The sequence below is a fragment of the Salmo salar genome, chromosome 02, assembly GCF_965601325.2.
Source record: "Salmo salar chromosome 02, fSalSal1, whole genome shotgun sequence".
NCBI lineage: Eukaryota > Metazoa > Chordata > Actinopteri > Salmoniformes > Salmonidae > Salmo > Salmo salar.
Window position 1 is genome coordinate 44,621,579 of NC_138292.1, and position 25,100 is coordinate 44,646,678.

Consider the following 25,100-nt stretch of genomic DNA (forward strand, 5'->3'; position numbering starts at 1 on the left):
TGAGCTGGTGTGGTTACACGTGGTTTGCGGTTGTGAGGTCGGCTGGACGTACTGCCAAATTCTTTAAAACAATGTTGGAGGTGGCGTATGGTAGAGAAATGAACATTAAATTCTCTGGAAACAGCTCTGGTGGACATTCCTGCACTCAGCATGCCAATTGCAGGCTCCCTCAAAACTTGAGACATCTGTGGCATTGCGTTGTGTTACAAAACTGCACATTTTAGAGTGGCCTTTTATTGTCCCCAGCACAAGGTGCACCTGTGTAATGATGATGTGGTTTAATCAGCTTCTTGATATGTCACACCTGTCAGGTGGATGGATTATCTTGGCAAAGCAGAAATGCTCACTAACAGGGATGAAAACAAATTTGTGCACAACATTTTTGAGAAATAAGCTTTTAGTTTTATGGAAAAACATCTAACATGGCACCAACACTTATATCTAACATGGGACCAACATTTATATTCAGTACAATTTCAAGACCTCTGTAATGTATATGTTTTGGTATTTGTGGAGTGAGTATATTTTTATTTTTTACCCAGGTCAATACTTTTGCACTCACCTGGCTTTTATGTTGTAATACAATTCTAATGAGGTCATACACTAGTAACTGTGGCTATGGATGTTCAAGTTATTTATGAACTAGGCCAGGGGTCTTCAAACTTTTCTTGCCCAGGGACTCCTGGATCCACATCATACGCTAGAATTTTTTTGTATTATTATTTATATGTTTTAAAAAAAATGTTAACCCCTTTTTCATGATATCCAATTGGTAGTTACAGTCTTGTCCCATCGCTGCAACTCCCGTACGGACTCGGTTGAGAGCCATGCGTCCTCCGAAACACGACCCCGCCAAGCCACACTGCTTCTTGACACACTGCCCGCTTAAGCCGCCAGCCAGCCACACGAATGTCAGCGTGCATGCACCCGGCATCCACAAGGAGTCGCTAGAGTGCGATGGGACAAGGAAATCCCAGCCGGCCAAACCCTCCCCTAATCCGAACGACACTGGGCCAATTGTGCGCCACCTCATAAGTCTCCCGGTTGCAGCGGGTATTGAACCGGTGTCTGTAGTGACGCCTGTAGTGACACCTTAGACCGTTGCCCCACTCAGGAGGCCCATCATTTTTTGTTTTAATTCACATCTTGTCTTATCATCAGGTAAATGATAATGGAAAGGAGAAGTAATCAAGATTTTAAAATAAATAGGTTTAGTTGATTGTTTTTCATTAATTTGACCTCCCAACATTATAATTGGAAGAGGAAGTGTAAACTAACATAGCCAATTAGCTAGAAAGGTCACTCCAAACACATTTTCTCTAAGAGCAGCTGTTTAGTTGGTTAAACAAAGGTAAGTTGGCAAAAATGTATGTCCAAGTCAAGAAAGCTTTACCAGCAGCAAGCGACCCAGGCTATTTCCTCAATATTAGTAGTTGAGAAATAAAAAGTTTGAAAGAAGATATTATCCTATTTTCTACTGTAGGTATGTAATAAAAATGTCTTTATTCTGTTGTTGCTAGCGATATTCATAACAACATACCTCAGGTAGAATACTCCTGAACTAAGTTATCTGCATTCAAAACTACCCAAACTGACCTGAAAGGTGAGCAGTGAAAGCCCCAAATAAAGAGTCGAGGATTTCCAAAGCATCTCCCGACTCCCTCCCACGTCTACAACAATGGAATCCCTTGGCGGACTCCATCAAGCATCGCCAGTCTTCCAGAAAGGAGCTAGTGGGCAGCGGTAACGTCATTCCTAGAGGGGCGGCGCGCTGAACAGGAGGTGTTTTCCAGCTTTAAAGGGGATGGAGCCAGCCCCTTCTGACAAGCCCTGTGTCACAGCTACCGGGACTCTCTGGAAATCTTAATTAGGCTTAAGCACAACGAAACGACAGCAAAACTCATCTAACCATCAGACCAACCCCGAGTGTGTGAGAAGTGCTGTGAAGATAAGCCGATCGCATACTCTACTCTCTTTTCCATTTCAGTTTCTATTGGAGTGCTGTCACATGGATGAAAGTGTTTGAATGAATCTCAAATCAGCATTCGAGTTTACTTTCTTTATTGACAAATAATGCGTTTCTTTTTCTTTTGATTAATGCACACTTCTACAGTCTAAAATAGTTCGTTCTTTTTCGCAGTTCTCATATGGTACTGCCTGTGATATTATTGCCAACCTTCACAACCACAAAAGTAGACCAATCGCTAGTTGAATGCAGGATACCAGCTGTTTGAGACTCAGCTCCAAATTCAACTTTGGTCCAGTCCTCCCAGCGGCTTTGGGAAAGGAAAGAGGATTGCAGTTTCTCACCTCTCTCGCTACCGAGATGAAGTCTGCAGAAGAAGGTAACCGGCTTTACTGTGTAGCCTATATTATCCGTTAATTTGACGTGGCAATGTTCAAAAGTTATTATCTGACTGCAGTGCTTGCTTGTGTCATGTTTACTTTAACGATTCTCAAATCGTCAGTTGCTATAAATGAAATCATGCTTATTATTATCAATTTATACACTACAATAGTTGCAACGGTTTGGGAAGGTTTCTTCAGCTACCAATAGGTGTCGGTGTTTTCAGTACAGGAGTCTCCTAGCCGCGCAATACCTGACACGGTGAGCGGCATCCATATGATAACCAGAGCCCGACGTGAGCGAGTGACACTTTTATAGCAACGTGTAGGCAACATTTGAGTGCAAGGAACGCTGTTTTTAGTAGGATACACTAATTTGTATTTTTTTCCCCTCCAGGTTTCAAAATGCCCTCATTGTCAATAATCAGTCATTCACAGCCCACATTTTAATGCATTTATTTGACCATGTTGATTGAAACTATTTATGTATGTTTTCATGGTTGTGCTTTTCAACCTTGACAAACTACATCACATCATGCATGCACACATACCTGGACCATCCAACTCACTGACAGTGCTCTATTTGCCTTGCCACTTCATTCATGAAGTAGCCTAGGCTACAGAAGTATTCCAGTGCTGATGTCATGGACTTTTTTTTTGTGGTTTGGGGATTTAATTTGCCTTTGAGGTTTTGAGACGTGGACTGGTGGGGGCTGTGTTATTATTCATTTCAGTCCCTCGTCAGACTCATAATGAATAGCAGACACATGTGCGTCGGGGGGGGGGGGGGGGTGTGTGTGTGTGTGTGTGTGTGTGTGTGTGTGTGTGTGTGTGTGTGTGTGTGTGTGTGTGTGTGTGTGTGTGTGTAGCTTGCTTGGCTGGTGTATATGCATAACCACTCTGCTTCACCAGTCTGCTGACAACTGCAGTATTGCAGACACACAGTCAGGCTCCTTTCTCTGTGACCCAGTATGGTAGCCTGTACCATCATGCCTACACGCACACAACCCCTGTCTCTACGGTGGCTTAGCCACAACAAAAAGATGCTTGTGATAACTGACTGCAAGCCACTAAGCCCCTGATTTTCTACAGATGACTGTCTGCGTCCACCTAGCTCTTCCCGAGGTTCACTCTGTCCTCGCCAAGCAGAGCCCCACCATCTGTGTGGATGAAACCAGATTATATTTAGAGACATGCAAATTGACTTGGTCCCATGTGCTGGGAAAAAGGATTTATGGATGTTAATAACAAAATCAGAGTTAGAACAGTTTGGAATATGGTGACGAGAGAGAAAAGCATGCCATGTGAGTCACTTTAAACTGCAAATGTGTATACAGTGTTAATATTAATATTACCATGAATTTGCAGATGTGATTACTCACTGTCATAAACAATTCCTGAAAGCAAGTCACCGAAACAGAGCGTCAGTGATTGTTTTTCTTGGATTTGAGATATCGTAACTCCATAGAGCTCTCACCCCCAATTTGTTATCTGTCACTGTTAGTTCAGCATTCAGCAGATGTAACCCAGAAATGCAAAGCTCAAAATCTGCAGAGATAACACAATTGAGTGAAAGTCCCGATGTGTGTGGGTGGATGTAGCTCATGTGTTAGAAACAGAGAGTGTGCTGAAGCATAGTGTGCGCCACACGCACCACACACACACACACACACACACACACACACACACACACACACACACACACACACACACACACACACACACACACACACACACACACACACACACACACACACACACACGGAAGAGGGAAAATCATATTGCAGTCAGCCCTGTAGTCAGTTGGTGTGTTTCACCCCTCTAAGTCACATTAGGTGGAGTGAGAAAGAGATCTTCATCCTCAGCACTAGTGGAGGGTCTGTCAGGAACGAGCACCAGAAAAGATCAGCATCTCGAAAGAGAAAAGGAGAAGACAAAACAGACCGACAGAGACAGACATACACAGACAATCGTTAGAGCTGATGTGTTGGAGGCTGTTCTCATCACCCTTAAGCTGAGGCAAAGATGAGCTCCCTTCGTGAAGAACCAGAGTTTGACTTCAACTTTTTGTTTGAGTACAGCCAAGGGGGAGAGTGTGGCCACAGGCCTGACAGAGGTGGGTGGTGACAGATCTCTGGATGGGGGTTGGTGTGTCTTCCTGAACTTGTGGTTGCTCAAACTGTTTGGGGGATTTCTTTTGCTCTGTGTGTATGTTGTACATTATGCAGTTGAGCCTGGTGTGATTATTTTCATCTTATTTTGTTCATGTTTTCGGTGTGTAATTAATAATACAAAGGCTACTTAGGCTACATAGGCTTCCATAATAAGGATAGGACAATACACGTTTTGTATTTTGCTTAGCAGAATAATTTACATAGTGGCATTTAGGCTTGTCATTTATTATGATTTCAGATATGAGAAAATCGAATAATGTAGTTATGTTTGCTTCCCTTATAATTGCAAGCTTTGTTAGTGCCCTTAATGTGCTCTAATATTAGTTTGTGTGCATATAAAGTTTCATACTACTGTTAATTGCTTCATTGAGCAAAAAAAAAGAACTTTATGACCTGCTAGATACAATTAGAATTTGACCTGCCACTGTTTCTGGAAATAGTCTGTCATGAACTAATTTTAGACAGTCTACCCACGTATTCTGTGGTGCATGACAGGCTCATCATTTCATGTGATGTGCTGTTTGCGTAGAGTTGCGGTTAACGAATATAGCACCCAAGCTGGAAGGGGATTGCCCTACTCGAGTACACTGCACAGCATTTGGTTGGTTTTCATTTGAGATAGTAAAATGACCCTTATCAAACAGAAAGCATTATATTGGAACAATTGTGTAAGTTGTTCAAGTAAATGTTAGGGGCATGAAGATCTTTCTTATGGAAAATCATAACAGAAGGGGAGGTTTGCTCACTAAGTGCTGCTGCTGTTGTCCTGTTTCTGTGTTGTGTGTGTGTGTGTGTGGCAGATAATGTGTGTATGTACTGTATGTATTTGTGTTTATGTGTGCAGTATGCATGTCTGTGTGTGTGTGAATGTGTGTCCAACCATTTGTGCCTGAGCATGTATTCTGTATGTGTGCGATGCCTCAGCAGCTGTAAACTCTCTGACTTAATCACGAGCTCAGAGCAAAGCAGAGTGCTGTTAGCGTTCAACATGGGCGAGCCCTAATTCACTCAGTGAGTGAAGCGATCAATCAAATAAAGTACCCGCCACTGCTTTGCTGGAGGAGGTCCTATAGTCTAGAGAGCAAACCATGGATCTCTGCACAGCTCCAGATGAACTGTTAACAATCTGCTGATATCTCACACATTCCATTGGACCTTGATCAGTTCAATAGACATAGGGTTTAAAGGATCATTTGGGATTTTTGGCAATGCAGCCCGTTATCTACTCCCCCAAAGTCAGATGAACTCGTGGATACCATTTGTATGTCTCTGTGTCCAGTATGAAAGAAGTTACAGGTAGTTTTGAGAGCTAATGCTAACTAGCACAATGACTGGAAGTCTATTGGTATCTGCTAGCCTGCTATGTTTTATGACCTGTAATATAGCTTTTATAAAGGCTTTATGAATACATATGTGACCTAAAGTAAATTGTTACCAAAACTCCATGAAAAATACTGTTGATGTCTTGGATTTAGAAGTGAGAAAAGGTGCATTTTACAAAGCATCAACTTTGTAAAAACAAATGTTTATATGGTGGCCAATATTTACAATGCCCTCGTGTGTTTGTATTTTCCAGATGCATATAGCTACACTCCAAACGTCAGCCTGTCCCTGCCACTGGGCATGGGAAACCCCTGTCTGGCCACCCAGTACCACACGATGCAGTCCAGCCCCATTATCTCTGTGTCCTCCTGCCACCAGACAGGCTACGGTCTCCACGATCACAACAACCACAACCCAGTCCAGGGCTACTACATGTCCCACGGCCTGAGGCCTAACGGGGCTCCGGCCCTGGAGAGTCCTCGCATCGAGATCACAGCCTACCACCAGTACCCTGAGGAGGAGGTGGAGGAGAGCAGCACCATGGACCACATCGTCCACCACAAGCGGGGGGTCAACTCCATTGTGACCCTGACGCTGCCAAATGCCGATGGCTACCGCGACCCCAGTTGCCTCAGCCCGGCCAGCAGCGTGTCATCACGTAGCTGCAACTCGGATGCGTCGTCCTACGAGTCCGGCTTTTACAACTATGACAACTCACCCCAGAACTCGCCATGGCAGTCTCCTTGCGTCTCTCCGAAAGGCTCGTCCTCTCTCCTCTCCTGCCCACACGCTCCTCTCGGCCCCCCCTCGACCTCCCCCCGCCACTCGCCATCCACCTCCCCCCAGATCGGGGCCCAAGCCGAGGAGGGCTGGGCGGGGCAGGGGCCCTGTGGAAGCTCCAGGCCCAACTCCCCGGCTTGCAGTGGAGGAGGTGGCGGCGTTGGCGTGGGGAAGAGGAAATACAGCTTCAACAGCACTACCTACAGACAGCCAACCTACTCGCCCAACCAGTCGTCCACGCCTTCCCCGCGCGGCTCGCCCAGGGTCAGCGTCACAGACGACAGCTGGCTGGCCAACACCAACCAGTACACCAACTCTGCCATCGTGGCGGCCATCAACGCCCTCACCACCGACGGAGTGGTCGACATGGGCGAGGGCATCCCCGTCAAGGCCCGCAAAACCAACCTAGACCACAGCCCCACGATGAGCCTGAAGAGGGAGCCGGGAGGAGAGGAGATGGGCCCTGGGAGCGAGCTCCTCCAGGAGGACTACATCTCCCGCCTGCCTTTCAAGAAGGAGAGCTACTGTGGGGGCTTCCTAGACGTGCCCCAGCAATCCTACTCCTGGTCCAAGCCAAAGCCCTACCTCAGGTAGGTGGAAATGAAATTCTGCTGGACTGGGAAGTCTTGGGTCAATTAATTGTATTGTATAATAATTTATTATCAGCAGTTTAAAACAAACACATTTTGACGTTGGCAGGGAAGTCACTTAGAACATAAGGCAGTATTGTTAAGTGTTATTAGGCTTTGAAAAATACAATGAAGCTCATGGAGGTGTTGACTTATTTCAAAAGATTTATGGACTAATATCCAACCCAAGGTCTAGTCCTTTATTTTCCCACACGGAAAACAGTTCCTCCTCTTGCACCGCTATTTTGCCATCCCAGATTTTGTGTTGTCTTTTTCCAAAATTACACTTGTTTATTTATCGCAAGTGCCAAATAGTTTTTGTCTTCGAAGACCGCAGCGAAAGGCAGCAGTCGAAACGTAGTCGCTGTATCGCTTCCAAGAGGGCTTCCCTTTGAAGATACAAAACATTTCATAAATCATATTTCGCAGGGAGGAGTAGTGTAGCACATGTTCCCTGTTTCCATGGAAACCCCCACACAAACAATACACACACATAGACATAAACACACACACACACAGACTCCATTCTTAACAAGGCAACCTTTTCAGTTCACGGCGACCCTTTCCCTGTTTTCTCTTTCCTGCCCTGGCACACTTTCCTGTTGGAAATCAAATGTTTGATTAAGATAATGCAGAGACGGGAAGTGATGGTGACAAGCCTGCTCAAGGAAGCAGTTGGTGGGGTAATCACACAACCGGCTTCCCCATGCTGTCATGTGCCCCCCCTCCTCTTTGGCCACTAAACATGATGTAATGTTCAGCCAGCACAGATAAAGCCTGAGAGGGGGGAAATCAGTTAGTTTTGGGTCAACAAACACCCTGAAAGTTCCAAGAGGATGCCAGAGATTGCTTTTCATGGCCAGCCTTTATGTCAGAGGTTTTATGCTTCACAGGCATCCGGTGCAGTGAAATATTGTCTCGCAAATGTTTGTTTTGGTTCAATATCTCTGCGGTCTTCACATGGGAAGATAGGCCTAATTCCCTCGCGACATCTGAACAATGATATTATGAGTGGCCAGCTGTGACACTTTCTGAGATACCATGGTCTTTCGGGTGTGTCAGACAGTTGTCTGGTTACTTGGTGAGTTGTTTATTTAAAAATAAAGGACTATGTGGGATTCAATGATTTTTGATGATACAGTTGAAGTCAGAAGTTTACAAACATTTAGGTTGGAGTCATTAAAACTCATTTTTCAACCACTCCACAAATGTATTGTTAACAAACTATAGTTTTGGCAAGTCGGTTAGGACATCTACTTTGTGCATGACACAAGTCATTTTTCCAACAATTCTTTACAGATAGATTATTTCACTTATATTTCACTGTAACACAATTCCAGTGGGTCAGACGTTTACATACACTAAGTTGACTGTGCCTTTAAACAGCTTGGAAAATTCCAGAAAATGATGTCATCACTTTAGAAGCTTCTGATAGGCTAATTTACATCATTTGAGTCAATTGGAGGTGTACCTGTGGATGTATTTCAAGACCTACCTTCAAACTCAGTGCCTCTTTGCTTGACATCATGGGAAAATCAGAAGAAATCAGCCAAGACCTCAGAAAAAAAAGTGTAGACCTCCACAAGTCTGGTTCATCCTTGGGAGTAATTGCCAAATGCGTGAAGGTACCACGTTCATTTGTAAAAACAATAGTACGCAAGTATAAACACCATAGGACCACGCAGCAGTCATATCGCTCAGGAAGGAGATGCATTCTGTCTCCTAGAGATGAATGTACTTTGGTGCGAAAAGTGCAAATCAATCCCAGAACAACAGCAAAGGACCTTGTGAAGATGCTGGAGGAAACAGGTACAAAAGTATCTATTTCCACAGTAAAACCAGTTCTATATCGACATAACCTGAAAGGCCGCTCAGCAAGGAAGAAGCCACTGCTCCAAAACCGCCATAAAAAAGCCAGACTACGGTTTGCACATGGGGAAAAAGATCGTACTTTTTTCCTCTGGTCTGATGAAACAAAAATAGAACTGTTTGGCCATAATGACCATCATTATGTTTGGAGGAAAAATGGGGAGGCTTGCAAGCCGAAGACCACCATCCCAACCGTGAAGCACGGGGGCGGCAGCATCATGTTGTGGGGGTGCTTTTCTGCAGGAGGGACTAGTGCACTTCACAAAATAGATGGCCTCATGAGGAAGGAAAATTATGTGGATATATTGAAGCAACATCTCAAGACATCAGTCAGGAAGTTAAAGCTTGGTCGCAAATGGGTCTTCCAAATGGACAATGACCCCAAGCATACTTCCAAAGTTGTGTCAAAATGGCTTAAGGACAACAAAGTCCAGGTATTGGAGTGGCCATCACAAAGCCATGACCTCAATCCTATAGAAAATGTGTAGGCAGAACTGAAAAAGCGTTTGCGAGGAGGCCTACAAACCTGACTCAGTTATTCCAGCTCTGTCAGGAGGAATGGGCCAAAATTCACCCAACTTATTGTGGGAAGCATGTGGAAGGCTACCCGAAACGTTTCACCCAATTTAAACAATTTAAAGGCAATGCTACCAAATACTAATTGAATGTATGTAAACTTCTGACCCACTGGGAATGTGATGAACGAAATCAAAGCTGAAATAAATCCTTCTCTCTGCTGTTATTCTGGTATTTCACATTATTAAAATAAAGTGGTGATCCTAACTGACCTAAGACAACTAGGATTAAATGTCAGGAATTGTGAAAAACTGAGTTTAAATGTATTTGGCGAAGATGTATGTAAACTTCCGACTTCAACTGTAGCTCTACTTGTATTATTGATACCACCAATGCACTACATTAAGCCTTTAGGCAAGTTGTATAATTGTGCTGCTGAAATGACTATGCCCCTTCCACACACTTAGGAAAACAATTACTGTCTAAAACCTAAAAGGGGTCTTTGGCTGTCCCCATAGGAGAACCCTTTATTGGTTCCAGGTAGACCTCTTTCCAGAGAGGGTTCTACATGGAACCCAAAATTGTTCTACCTGGAACCAAAAACGGTTTTACCTGGAACCAAAAAGGGTTCTCCTATGGGGACAGCTGAAGAACCTTTTTGGAACCCTTTTTTCTAAGAGTCCACTTGTCGACACCTGTCACAGCAAGATTTAAAAAAAACACAGCAGACTATCCAGACCACATGCTTCTTTCATTTAGTTTCATTTAGTTTTCATCATAAGAGCCATTATTGCCCAGGCTTTAGGAATTACATACGTCAGGCTATGACTTCAATTGATTAGATCAGAGCCAATGATGAAATGGAAAGGATCAGGACATTATTTAACAAGGGAAACCTGGATTGAAGTGAAACGGATCCATCTTTGTGCGTGCGTGGGTGAGTGTTTGTAGGTAGTCTGGTGATCCTGTCCGTTCGTATTTTATCCAACTCCTTTCTGGTTTCGTTCATTGTCATGCCAAGCATATATGTCTACGTATTGCATGATGGGTATAGAAAAGTTGGCTACAGCTCATGCAGCTGGGACCAAGCTATTCTGTAGATTCTTATTTATATTATTACATATTCTATTATATCTATATGTTCCACAAAATACCAAGCACGGTCTCTCTTCATCATAGCTCCCTGCCCGCCCTGGATTGGCAGCTGCCGTCTTGCTCTGGCCCGTACAGTCTGCAGATCGAGGTGCAGCCCAAGTCCCACCACCGTGCCCACTACGAGACAGAGGGCAGCCGCGGGGCAGTCAAAGCTCCGTCCGGAGGTCATCCGGTCGTGCAGGTACCTATCTCAATAACGTGTGTGTGTGTGTGTTCTCTATTATGAATGTCCCTTGAAGCCAAGAGTACTGCAGTAAGAGGTCACTGTGGCTAGCAGTTGCACATATTGACACAATTAGCATGGAGCAGGACCATCACCTCTCAGTATTGCGCTTGGCAAGGCTTCTAGAGCTCACGTCACTCTCACCACAGCGGCCCAACACAGAGCTCCTTTCTCTCTAAGGCCGTCACACTGTTTGGACATGTTGGTTTACTCAAGGTGGGGACCCTGGTTGGCTACTAAGACAGTAGTGTGTGTATGGGGGGAAGGGGGGGGTGGGGGGGGGGGGTGTCATTATATATTCACTGTGTATAAATATAACAGCACATAGCTTATATATAAATGCAAAGCAAATACAAGTATAGCGTAGCACATTGCCTCTGAGAAGGGCTGAGCAAACCCTCTTCTCTTCTCTCCAACTTGATGGTTCCTACTTCTCTCCAAAACACTCAACATGTGTTGTTAGCACTGCAGCCTGTTTTTTTTCAAATAGATCTTTTCAACACAACTGAACCTGCTGAGTTTCACTTCTGACAACAGCTGTTGCGCCCAACAAGGCGTTATAGACATCGCCATTCAAGCTTCAGCTTCTCGCTCGAAATGAAAGTAATTACATCCATTCATTAAAACCCTTCGTATAACGACATAAAAGTGCACTGTTGACATTCTACTCCCCTGCCATCCCGTGTTGCACTGAGAGACTTTGACCAACGTCCAGTGTTACGGCAGGTGAAACTGAACTTGATTTAGTTTAGTTTATACCACTTTGTGACTCAGGCTGTGTCAGCCTATAAGGGGGTCTAAGGAGTGAATCAGGATTGGGGAATTAGCATCCTGTGTGTGTACGTGTGGGAAACCTTTCCCAGGTGGGTGATGGTAATGGTGAGGACAGTTACTGTCTTACTACACAGATACTTTAGTGAAGTGAATTGAGAAGAAACTCCAACACACTAAAGCCTGCATAAACCCTGATGAATGTCCATTGAGAGCCTCAAGCATCGAGGCCCTTTTTTCTCGAGGCCCGTTTTCCTCCGTCCTTCTCAGCTGTATTGGAGAAGGTCCAAGATCCCTCCCCTCAGATGTTCTACTCCAATACCTTTTGTGAAGAAGGGAAGGAGAGAGGATGTGAGGAATCGAGGAAAGATGAATTGAAGGAGCCAATATCACTTGTGTCAATTTTTTTTCAGTATAGAGTACTGAATAAGGTATTAGCAACTGTGTGCCAGCCAATGGTGGTAATATTGCAATGGTTCAGATAAACAGAATGACAGCTGCTCTAGTGACGCGCATATTCGCACCCACTCACATTGTTCACATTTTTTACTTTTATGGAACAATGATTCAACATCTCGAATATTACATTTGGAGTGAATTAGAATCTCTGGGAAATGTCATAAGAATCATAAGCTTCTGACTGGAAGTTTGTTGGCAGAGAACGATGAATGCAGAAGGTCAGGTAAATACTTGATACACACGCAAACACACACAGCGTTAGCAAAATGAAGACAGGATTTCATCATATCTCTTCCCTGTGTGTAGGATGTGGAGGCACATATCTCTTTCTCCTCCTCTTCTTTCTCTTTCTCTTTCTCTTTCTTTCTTTCTTTCTTTCTTTCTTTCTTTCTTTCTTTCTTTCTTCTCTCTTTCTCTCTCTTTCTCTCTTTCTCTCTTTCTCTCTCTTTCTCTCTCTCTCTCTCTCTCTCTCTCTCTCTCTCTCTCTCTCTCTCTCTCTCTCTCTCTCTCTCTCTTTCTTCACTCATCCTGTGCAGTCCCCAGGGAGGCTGATAGGGGTGATAGGGCATGTTGTAGTCCCTGGGGTGCCCTGCTGTTATGAGCAATGAGTGGCAGGCGATCGGTGGGTGGTGCAATCATGGAGAATGGGTGAGTGTTTAGTGATGTGGGAGGACAGGGAGAGAGGGAGATGGAGGGAGAGAGAGAGAGCACATGCAGAGAGAGATGTTATTAGGGCAGACAGAGAGAGTGAGGCGGTGGAAGGGTGTAGAGAGGGCAGAGGGAGGGAGCGGCGCAGAGGAAAGAGGGAGAGAGGGAGGGCACAGGGAGTCACCAGGCAGGCAGGCAGCTGGGTCTCGGCTGTGTTACCCCTAGAGAGACTCTGCTTCCTGCTGATTAGGGCCCGGGTGGCCCTGGGGTTCGGTGGAGGGAGAGGAGGAGGGGTTGGGTGAGGTGAGACTAGTCCCAGAGCCCATCCAATGCCTCCTCCTCCACCACCATCCTGGCCCAGGGGGCCTCCGCTTCACTGCTGATGTTGCTCCTCATGAGCCGCTCATTCCTCAAAACTCTCTCCCACACCAACATTCCCAATGCTGGCTAAACCTGCACAAACACCAGCACTGGGGTTTTGGCTCAGGGCTGGATAGGCACAACACCTATGAGTGATTGTGACATATCCCATCACTGTGGACAACAGTTTAAAAATAACATGGTGAAAAACATGATGTCTCTAACCTATCAGTCAATGAAGCGTTGCAACACACGCAATGACCCCAAGAACACTGACTGACAAACACCTGACTGAAAAACAGTTACTCAAAACAATGTTTGCTACCTTTACAGTTTCTGTCTCCATGACCACTCAATTTTCTATCACGGAAGTCCTCCTGTAGCTCCTACATAATGAACAGAGGTGTTTTTCTAATCCCGGCTGCCAAACACACAGGCTCCCCTTTGTTTAGGAAACTTCCCTTTCTAACAGTGACATCATGCTCAGCTCCTAGCTCCGTCTCCTCCACCATTCCGCTCTCCACCGGCCCCTCTTGCAGGATGAAGACGTAAATCTGGGGAGGCCCCGAGCTGCAGCCTGTTGCCACAGCCGCACACTGATGGAAACCTCCAGATTATGTGGTACACTGTCTGCACTCTGCTGTCCGTAACCCCTCACCCCCATCGGTTTCCTTTCTGGCTCCTCGATCCAAAATTCCATCATTTGTTTTGGAGATCGCTACAGGCAGGCCTCTCAGCCCCTTCTCATGATGATGTACCACGTCCTGACCCCCGCGGCCACTTTTCCACTTTTCTTACTGGCTGCAGACCACAGCGCCCATTAACGGGATGGAGGGTCCTCTGCTCTACCCCAACTACCCTCCCCGTTCTCCCCCTGATGATTCACCAGGCTCCCCTCCTCTCACCACAGTTATGTCCAACGTCTACAACATGGTTTCCAAAGGCATGCTCAGGAGAAATCTTCTACCTCCCTTTACACCGAAGACCACCACGTCATGATGGATGAGTTTTTCCAAAGAAACCAATATTATGATGGAATTGAATGATTGCCAAAGTGGAATTACATGGAATTATATTTGCATTGAGGGGTAGAAACCTCTCCGGAAATTTCATTCAGGTTTACATTGAGACAGGAAACCATAGGAAACACATAGACACGCACAGGGCACGCAGTGTTAGACAACACCTGTAGAGTGTTAGACCTATCACACAGTGTTGTAGTAAGTACTACATATGGATAGCGTATATACTGTAATTATAATGACTGGGCCTGAAGAGCCTGCTTTACTACGACAGAATGTGTCTCTCATCCCCATTAACGTGTGCTTGGCGTAACCATCTGGTAGAACTGTGTGTTACAGTACAGTACAGCAACCTTTGTCTTTTTCCTTTAGGATGACATGTAGGACCTTAGCATATATGTGCTGCTGGTCGAACATGTGCCGTTTCACCTTGACGTCTATGCTGGCTGCTTAATGTCTTCGGCAACAACTACAGTAAATGTATGTTCGCCGTAGAGACTGTCATTTATTGTGTTTTAAATCTGGTGTTTAAAACATGAAAGATGCCTTTGGTTCTTCCGCGCAGACTCCTGGGTTGTGTTCGATGACGAACACCGTTTCGCAACAGAAATGAAAATGAGCATTTCTTATTGGAAAAGTTCTGATCGTACCTCCCTGTTTCATTTCATTTCGAGAGCCTTTTTCTATTTTCGTTTTGTCCCTAGTGAACACGACCGTGTACTGCTCTACAAGAGGCAGTCATGGCTGTTCGTCTGTGCCCCGAGGAGCAGTTAGGGTTCCCATGAAACGGTGTTTCTGTCTCCGAGGGGCTTCCCTTACTCACAGCCTTGGTATATTGGGCAACCACTAATTACCATTGAACAGCAACTGGAAAGAATTGGACTAAATGACTGCATTTTCACTGGTTTGAGGTGAGGACCAGAAGCCACCAGATTTATGAGGCAAAACACTGGTCGCCAGCCTTTATATCAGGGGTAGACTGAAACCATTTACACATCACTCTGCCCAAATGTAATACCCTGTACCTTGGCTAAAACTTAATGCCTACACATTTTGGTAACAAGTCGTTCTTTTATTTGGAATTTGGACTTTGCTGGTCTAGACATGGGCCAGGACTTGAAACGTTGCCCTTGATTACATAACATTGGGGACATACACTTCGATACAAACTTTGAGGAATATAGCCACTTTGTCGCTTGTATAAAGAAGTGCCATTTGGAACATGGGAAGCCATTAAAAAGTCACATGTTGATATATGAATAGTGTATGACTATGAGGCACTGGAGGAAGATGATAATACAGACAGTATGGAGGGAAAGAGACAGCTTGGATGAGTGTTTGAATTGGGTACAGGGAAGTCTCGCCGTGTGACTGTCAGCACTTGAGAGAGCGAGTGTGGTAATAGGGAAAACCTGAGCTGCCTTCCTCTCCTCCCTCCTCTCCAATTCTCTCCTGCCTCCAGTCTTCTATCCCCTCCGCTGCATGTGCCACGTGGACTACGAGTCATGACATTTCTCTAGGTGGTGATGAAATCTCTGTGAGCTAGAAAGAGTTAGAGGGAAAGAGAGCGTTCCAGCGCAGGCCCATATTCACACTCTCCCTACAGCCCAGACTGTGCTGCTACTCACCAGCAAGTCACTTTCTTATTAAACAAACATGTGCAAATCTTTTCTCTGTCACATTTCAACCCGGGTCTGTCTCTAGAGCTTGAGCATAGCACTGACAAGTGTGAAGTCGAGTTTTTATATAAACAGTACGTAAACCAAGGTAATAAAGCACCAGCTACAAAAAAAAAGAATAAAAAAACATAAAGTTCATTAAGCTATCACTGACAAGGACACATGATTCTCATTAAAGAGAACATAGCAAACGTGGTTTGAAAGCCCATAGGAAAAACCTCTTCGGAGCACCACCATCTCAGGGCTGAGTTTTAGCAGCCGTGATGATGGATCTGTAATGGTTCATGTGAAATGAATGGTGGAAAAGGACGGGGTGAGCTCTGGTTTCTGAGCTCAACACCCTCGCAGATACACATCGTCAAAACCCAGACAACCCAGCTGCGTACAATTACACAATTAATGCTTCAGCTGACATGTACAAACTGTTTTATTTGTGATTCGGTCTATCCTGCATGGCACGTCTTGGAAGAGGAGATGCTGTCTAACTTGCCAGTAGATGGTGGTTAGAGGTGTAAAGTAATATGGCACATGCAGTGGCAGGACCTGGTGTAGTGTGACTACAGCAGATTACGCTTCGATTCAAATCGGGTTTGAGATGATCTCAAAGATAAATAGACGTAGCCCAGTTTGACTGCATTCACAGCTTAGCTAAACTCATCTGGCCAAAATTAGGCTGTGTGTCTAGACTCATAGATGGCTGGAGACACAAATATAAAGTAGGATTCACAGGTGTGCGAAGCCTCTCTCGTTGAACCACGCTTAAACTTTACCACGGTTCCTCAACTTTGTCTTTTCTTATTGCCCTTGTGAGGATTTAAAATGAAGAAGTACATTTTGCGCTCAGCTTGTGGTTGGTGTGTGTGGACGAGGGAAGGTCACAGGAGCAGAGAGGGAAAGAGGTAGAGAGGGGATAGGGGAGAGGAGGGTTGAGGGAGCACATATGGTAAATGAATTGAGGGAGAACGCCCAGGGGGGACCTTACCACGTTCCTTTCGCTGTCGGGAAGACCAGCATCACTGAGGGTTGCTTGAACTCATTAATCACTTCCCACCCCACCGTAGGACGCCACCGCCATCGTGCACTACCGCAGCATTGCCGAGTGAAGGGATAAAGTGAAGGGATAACGAATACCCCCAACACACATACACACTTCACCTCTTGTGGTTTATCCATACACAGACACGTGAAGGCTGAGGCTAAGGTAATGGTTGGAGGTCACCAAGAAATTCAATAAGAAAGTCTACCAAGGAGCAAAGTACAAAAGGGACAGAGGACACAGGCTTCGCAGAGTGGCAGCCTGCCTTTAATTAAATCCTAAAAAATTACGCCATTTTTAGCAGACCGTTTTGCGTTTTCAAATTGGTACCTCATGCCCGGTTCCATTGGTTCCGTCGTAACATAATGGTACAACTTTTTCCCTTCCTTCTCGGTCGACTTGTGTATGTGTAAGTAACTGGTAGCATGTGGCGGCTAAGCGTAATTACCATTGGTGACACTGTAAGTAAAATATAAAAAGGTGAGCAGAGAGAGGCGTCTGCTGTTGAGGTCACCACATGGATGAATTGCTCTCTGGAGACACATAGACTTCAAGAAGATCCTGACCCCAGCGTAACTCACTGATGACTAGCATGTGTGGCTAGCACACAGGTCAGGACAGATGCTGGAGACACTGTGTGGAGCTGTGAAGAAGAAAATAGGGGAAAGTGAAGGAGGAAAGGAGACTATAGCCTGCTTAACTAGTTCCCTTGATATCTGAATCAAACAGGTGATGATATCAAGTCGAGAAGTAGAAAAACAGATCATTTTGTAATGATTGCTGCTGGTTTGTCCGTTATTGAGACCCTTGGATAGCATATGCCTAGTACTGTACTGTACTGTGTTGAGAATCACCAACAGAGAGCTACTGCATGGGCAGGCATGAGCATAACTCGATATGTCGCACCAGCCAATTATGCCTTCAGTTTGTAGATCACCTCACCTCACTTGTTTGCACAGTCACCTGGCAAGTTTATCATCATTTTGAGCAAAATGAGCTCAGTCTTTCTTCACTGCCTTCATAGATGCGTGCTGATTGTGTCTTCGGTGGGTAATTGGCAGAGTGTTTGGCAGAGTGGGTTGTTACTGAGTGTCAACATGGCCAACAAGGCAGACAAAATACTGGAGATACAAGATTCCAATGACGTATTTCTCTACCTTCACTTACTCCCCAATCCCTGACCCCCTTGCAAAGGTAATTATAAATCCATTAATCAGATTATGTCATAAGGTTACATGTGGTCTGTGTTTTGTTCTATGACTCAATTCGTTAAATAAACACCGGGTCGCTTATTCCGTTTGACTCGCTGTTTTCACTCGGACACAGCAGCGCTGAACTTCCATAAGACTGAACTTTAAGAAGGGGATTTTGAAATGATACACTTGTACTGGGGAGATAATTGAGCAATTTGTGGGATTTTTTCAGATGGACGTTGTTTGGTTAGGACCTGTCTAGTGTAAGGGATTTCTTGTGATGGTCTCTGATGTGGTCAAGGACCTAGCTGTGTGAAGCCATGGAGGTCTGTCCATCGTTATCCAGTGCGAGGTTTGCCTGTTGACTGTTCAGAACGGATCCCAAATTTTTGGGGGGTCTCTAGGTTGGGAGATTCTTCCAAGTCCACATTAAATGCACATACGCACGTACGTACGTTCCCACGCACGCACGCACACACACACACACACACAGACACACACACACACACACACACACACACACACACACACACACACACACACACACACACACACACACACACACACACACACACACACACACTTGAACAAACATTGCTTGAGAGCTGGGAGGTCTAGAGATGTGGTTTCACCAGAAGTGGTCCATTGGGTTCGCAAATGGGCCTGGGTCAGGATTCTTCCCCAAAATATTTGGTAACATTCACCACATTGAGGAATGTGCACCTCTGCCATTTTCTCCCGAGGTTGAAGTATTTTCCCCCTCTCCAAATGGGTTTCAACCATCCCCCATGCTTCTTTCTGCAGACAGTGTTGTTGTAGATGGTTCTAGATCAGGGCTCTCCAACCCTGTTCCTGGAGAGATACCCTCCGCTAGGTTTTCACTCCAACCCCAGTTGTAACTAACTTGATTTAGCTCATCAACCAGCTAATTATTAGAACCAGGTGCACTAGAATAGGGTTGGAGTGAAAACCTACAGGATGGTAGCTCTCCAGGAACAGGGTTGGAGAGCACTGTTCCAGATGCTTGTCCTGGTTGTTTTATGGTTGTTCTAGGTGTTTTTTGTTGTTCTAGATGGTTGTCAGGGTTGGTCTATGGTTGTTTTAGATGATTCTAGTTTTTCCAAGGTTGACTAAATGTTCAATGAACCGACAGGCATCACCTTCTCACCTAGCTGTTGTTTGGCTATTGGGGCTATTGGAGATAACACTGAGCAACGATAGTCTACTGAGTAGTACTGAGTAGTAGCCGTCTTAGCTAGATTTCCATCCCTGTTGTTTGGTGTACTTGCTTTTATTGGGGAATCTGTAGCAGCTAAAGGTGGTCCGTGAGAGGAAGAGGGGAAGTGTATAACCGTTTGAAGTGGTGGTTCCGATACAGGGGCCGCTTTCATCTCTGTGTGACACCGTCTCTGGTTCCGCTCCAGAGCTTCATAGGCTTTAATGAAAATCATAATGTATGTTCATAAATGCCCAGAAGCCATGTCAGCATGCTAGGCACAAGTATGTGAATGTTTTTAAAGGGAGTGAGCGACTTGTAGAGATTAAGCTATCCTTGCTTCACTGTGATCTGGTGTTTTCTTTGTGTGAAAGTCAAGCTATCCATATAAATGTGGATAGAGATTTTCTTCTGTATTTTGCAACCAAAAGTAAGTAGCCGGAGCTCATAGGAGCTGGAGCCTATCTCCTGCTTCTGTAGCGTGAGGGAGCTTAATGCACAAGGACACCCCCTGGACAGGACGCTAGTCTATCGCAGGGCCTTACCCTCAATCCATCTCCTGTGTGCCAAGCGGAGATGCATTGGGTCCGATTTTTACAGTCTTTGGTATGACTCAGCCAGGGATCGATCTTCCACATTCCAATCTCAGGGTGCTCTATGACCACAAGGCAACTGAGTTTATCATTTATTGGGACCAAACGCAGAAGAATGTAATCAACAATGTAGAATGTGGTGGTTCGTTTCTTTACTATCAAATGAGGAGAGACAAACTTATCACACAAGTCAGAGTTATACTTAAACTAAATCTTTAATCACTTATTAATAAGGGAGCAGGTCAATACAACACACACATATAAAGTGAATCGATTGAGTGCTCTGTGATAAATGATGGCTGGTCATGGCTGGTCGACGATTCACGCTCAGATGATTCGTTGAGAGCCCCGAGACTAAGAAATATGTACAAATCGATAAAGAGTCATGACATTTTGTTTCAATTGAGTGTGCGTCACTTTTGACCAGAATTGATATTTTCTCATAAACATTGGTATTTTGATATTGTGTGTACAAGACATTTATTGAACACGTGTGGAGCTACTAATCATCTAGGATTAATTGTTCTTGAGATATTGCTGATCACATTAAAAATCAATTCTATAAAGGATTGCATTTAAAATGCTTAATACGTATTGTGCATCAGCAGAAATATTCCACATAGATTGCCAAAATACTGTTTATGATTACCCCCTTATGAATTCAACTCCTTTTCTGACAGGCAAATTAATGTTTACTAACTTCAGTCCATTGCTGAGGGGATCAAATCCTCATAAACATTGTGCATCATGCTCAGAGGCAGACTTTGAAATTATCATCTTGGTTTTCTATTTGGTCTCCAAAATGGTCACTTTCCATTGAGTCACTGTCGACTGCTAGCCTCTCCTTGGGCGCTTTTTTATGGTGGCTGTGAGGTTTTAATGAACAGTGAAGTGATGGGAAGCCAACCTCTCCATCAGCACTTGTGTCTGGCTGCCCAGAAGATCTCTACCCCAGACAGACTACCTCCAAAATATCAAAACCCTCTTTAACCCTCCCCTAAAGGGATGTACATTAACAAACCGCTCCCAAATTCGAAAAACAGAAGATTCCAAGAATCTGGAAACGGGTATCCAACCTGACTGAAAAACAAATTCGACCAAAGGGCCTATTTTCTGAAACCTCCCCCCCAAAAACTAAAAGCAATCATTAAAGAGCTTCTTAACTATCGGTACCTGATGTGGTGTTCAATCTCTGTTTCCCCAAATGACGGGTTGTTTATGAGGTGCTTTAAAACCCGGCGTTGGGTCTCACCTGGATCTCTTTGTTCTCCCGCCAGCTCTACGGTTACATGGAGAGCGAGCCCCTTACCCTGCAGCTGTTCATCGGGACCGCAGACGACCGCCTCCTGCGACCGCACGCCTTCTACCAGGTCCACCGCATCACGGGCAAGACTGTCTCTACCGCCAGCCACGAGGCCCTGCAGTCCAACACCAAGGTGCTGGAGATCCCTCTGCTGCCCGAGAACAACATGCGAGCCATGTGAGTGCTTGTCCTTTCCACTCTCCTCTCTCTCTCTCTCGCTCTTAACACTAGAAAAGCTAGGCCTCGAAGGACTCCCACTTTGAAGCAACGAGCAAGCATTTTTGACTGCAACATTCTAACAGTGTAATAAATACATTTCATATTTCATTCTAATTTGGTTGTGTTTATGAAGGTCTTGGGTAACATTAAAACACAATATAATTTTCATTTGTTTATGTAACTGTAGGCCAGGGATAATCAACTAGATTTAGCCGCAGGCAGATTTTTCCTTGAGCGGATGATCAGGGGACAGGAACATAATTACAAATAATATGTAGACTGCAAATTGACCGCAAGAAGCCCAAACAGATATAATATTTGACAAAAGCTGAATAGTTTCAAACCTTGCTTACATTTCAATACGATCATGTGTCTTTCTATTGTGCGTGGGAACACTTGGGAACAGATTTCCAAAATTAAAATCACTTGGAGCTGATTTTCTGGTATTTTATTACATATATATATATTTATTTTTACTTTGTTTTGCTTTGCTCACAAAACTTGGGTGGGGCAAATAAAATCACCTGTGCGCTGCCTGTTGGGGAAACCTGCAGTAAGCTATCTGCTGCTGCATGCTCACATGTGGAGCGCATGAAACAGCGGTTATTCTTGGCAAGATTTATAATTTGAGTGTATCTCTTCAATTTTGAGAGTTATTTAACAAAAGTGTTTTGGAAACCTCTGAATCTGCTCTTTCTGATATTATATTGAAATCAAAACGTCTTCCCTGCAAAAAATAAGGGATGGCTTCTTAACACTGCTTATAACACAAGTTCTGTTTGTGATATCGGAATTCTAACAAAATTCTAACAACAGACTGATATAGGAGGGGGGCATGACTAACAATGGCAGAGATTTTTCTATTTTAAATTCATATGCAGTCAAAAGGACTGCCTCTGCGCTTCTAGTGTTAAAAATGGTACCATTGCATGATCGCTAACAGTGTGTGTTGGAATTCAGGAAGAAAGACAACCAAAGCCTGCCTAATACAGTGCAGTACATAATGTAAAAGTCTAAAAGGAATTATGCCCAGGAAATCCAATAGGCCTTATTTCTGTTGGTTTTCTACCCCATTGCACCCAGTCTGCCGTGTGCATAAAAAAATATACAATTCCTGAAATCACTATATCCTTGTGTGCGGTTGTAAATCACTCTCCAACTCCGGATCTCTAGCAGGTCAGAAGGTTGTGCTCCGCAGGATACCCAGGCAGCAGCTCCTGCCCTGGGGCTCTGTTCAGGTCACAATTGGTTTGCTGTCCCAAGGCCCAGGACTTTCTCTGATGGAGAAGGCATCTAAATCTCAGCTCAAGCTCCATCACCACCTACTGAACTGTAGCCTTACTCTCCTCTGTGTTTCAATGGTATAATATACTTTTTAGAAGAATTGGTGTAGATTGAATGGGTTTATATTAAGTTATATTATATTTGTTTAGAGGTTACAAAGATATTTGGCAAGCACCATGAGATATCAGATCTCTTTGACTGGAAAATGAACTTATTTGGTTTAACAGGGTTGAACCTACAGTAACATGCATACAGTACACCTTTCCATTTCCAACAATGCTATACTTCCCCTTTATAATGTATGAAATCTAGACAGGGGATACTTTGATGAACTTCAGCCATTACACTTTACAGGGCACAATAGATAAATCTGATATTCGAGAAAACTATTCAGATGACGTCAGGTTTTCCCTTTTGTCGTCACCGCATAAGCTAGAGCGAGAGAGCAGTGGAAGGATATAGTAGAACTGAGCCTCGGGGTCGGGGTAGAACAGTGTAGGCAAGGGTAGTGTCCATTAGGTCACGCTACTGAAAACGGTTTAAAGTGTTTCGCGACAGAAAAAAAGTAAATTAGCATTTCTTAGTCCAGGTAGTCCTTCCATGTTTCAGTCTGTTTTCATCTGTTTGGTGTCTAATGAACACAGCCCATGTTTTTCTCTCTCTACCGACTGGCTGGAAGGCCAGGGTCTGTCTGAGGAGGGTCGGTCGCTGACGGAGTCTTTCCATTGAGCTGTTAACAGTCAGCCTGATAACACTCCGGCCAGCCCTTTGCTCTCACGCCAGCTCTCTCTCGCTCACTGTGTTACATATAGATATATGTTACATAGACGGTACTGTAGACAACCGGTGTCAGACTCCAGACACATATCTCTTTCTTCCCTATCGTTACTGATAAAGTGTTATCTGTTGTTTAGCATCCGCCCATTGAAATGGATAGTAGCCACAGCTACTACTTTATTACACAGTATGTTGTCTCTGAGAATCTATAAAATTCTGGGCTACTTCTATACTATGATTTCGAATCATGCAACATTCACTGAACAAGTACAGTTGTTGTTGGAAGAAAAAAATAATTTCACTCAACTAGTAAAAATTTGTCAGTTCATTTTGATTTGACAAACGGATGTCAAATAAATCATCAACCTGCAAATCAAGTTTTTTTGTTCGATAACCCTTTCCTGTACAACTGATTAGGCATCCCCCTTTCCCTTTCCACCATTGCAGTCAGTGACTTAATGCTTTGTTGACACTGTTCCACCACAAGTGTAGGATACACCTTGCAGTGTTTTTATGACCAACAGTCACCATGCTGTCCCTACAGATCTTCACTTTGAGCTGACTTCAACATATCACTGCTACAAGCCATGACTGGCTGCTCCACACCATAGTTCATGAAAAGAGACACTAATGTTCATTCCAACAGTCATTTGACAGTAAAATAGAGCATGGCATACTACCTCTAATGTGTTTGTTTTAAAACCATAACTGCATGACTGAACACTTACATCATGCATGAGCCACTAAAGAAACTTGTTGTAAGTGTTCTTAAAAAAAAAAGATCTCATTCAGATAGACCAAAGTGAAGGGGAAAAATAGATTTGTATAAAACTTGACATTTAACATGTTCCAGGAATTCCACCCAAAAAGCTACAATGTAAAATAATTGAAATGCCAAGCCATATCCCATATGTATTTCTTGACTTTTTACCAGCAACTTTTTGGTTTTAGTTTAATTTCTTGAAAGGCCAGTCTGAAAAGTGATGCCTTTTTCCTCTAAGAAGGAAAATCCTCCCGCAAAAAAAAATATATTAAATGAAATAAAATAAATAAAGACAGCAAATAAAAAAAATACGTCTGCAGCTAAATGTGGCATTGGTTAGTAAGGTTGAAACCGTAAATGTTTGAAATGTTAAAAGTATGAGACCCGAACAGTGCAGAGGGAGCATTTTTTTTTTTTTTTTGAGGAAAGACAGAGGGTTATAAAGTGGCTGTGAGAATGCAGGCGGCAGCCAATGGGCTTCTCCTCTGGAAAGTGACGGTGGAGAGACCAAAGGCCTGTGTTCATTAGGCACTAATAAACGATAAACTGAGTGAAACAGTTGCAAATAGTTTTAAAGCATTTTCTGTTACCTGCCCTAATGAACACGACCCTGAAGATTGCTCCAGAGAGCTGTATTCTGGGGCGCCAGGAACATTAAAAGTCACATAAACAAATTAATGTTGTTCTTAGAAGAAATGGGGAGTGTCTACTCAGTAGTGTTCTGCGGGACTTCCGATATCTGTGATCCGGAACTTTAGACGA

The 25,100-nt window shown here is 44.1% G+C and overlaps 1 protein-coding gene across 2 annotated transcripts in view; it reads left to right on the forward strand.

Annotated features, from left to right (window-relative positions):
- The first annotated feature begins 1,730 nt into the window (after positions 1 to 1,730).
- LOC106583607 (nuclear factor of activated T-cells, cytoplasmic 1) overlaps positions 1,731 to 25,100 on the forward strand; it is a 71,190-nt gene continuing 47,820 nt past the window's right edge. Inside the window, exons 1-4 of one of the 2 annotated variants that reach the window (XM_014167982.3) lie at positions 1,731 to 2,345; positions 6,097 to 7,213; positions 10,817 to 10,973; positions 21,270 to 21,472. In XM_014167982.3, the coding sequence (XP_014023457.1) occupies positions 2,213 to 2,345; positions 6,097 to 7,213; positions 10,817 to 10,973; positions 21,270 to 21,472 (1,610 nt within the window). In that variant the 5' untranslated portion in view covers positions 1,731 to 2,212. Of the gene's footprint in view, positions 2,346 to 4,143; positions 4,463 to 6,096; positions 7,214 to 10,816; positions 10,974 to 21,269; positions 21,473 to 25,100 lie in introns of those variants that run through there. The other variant, XM_014167993.3, reaches the window with a different exon arrangement.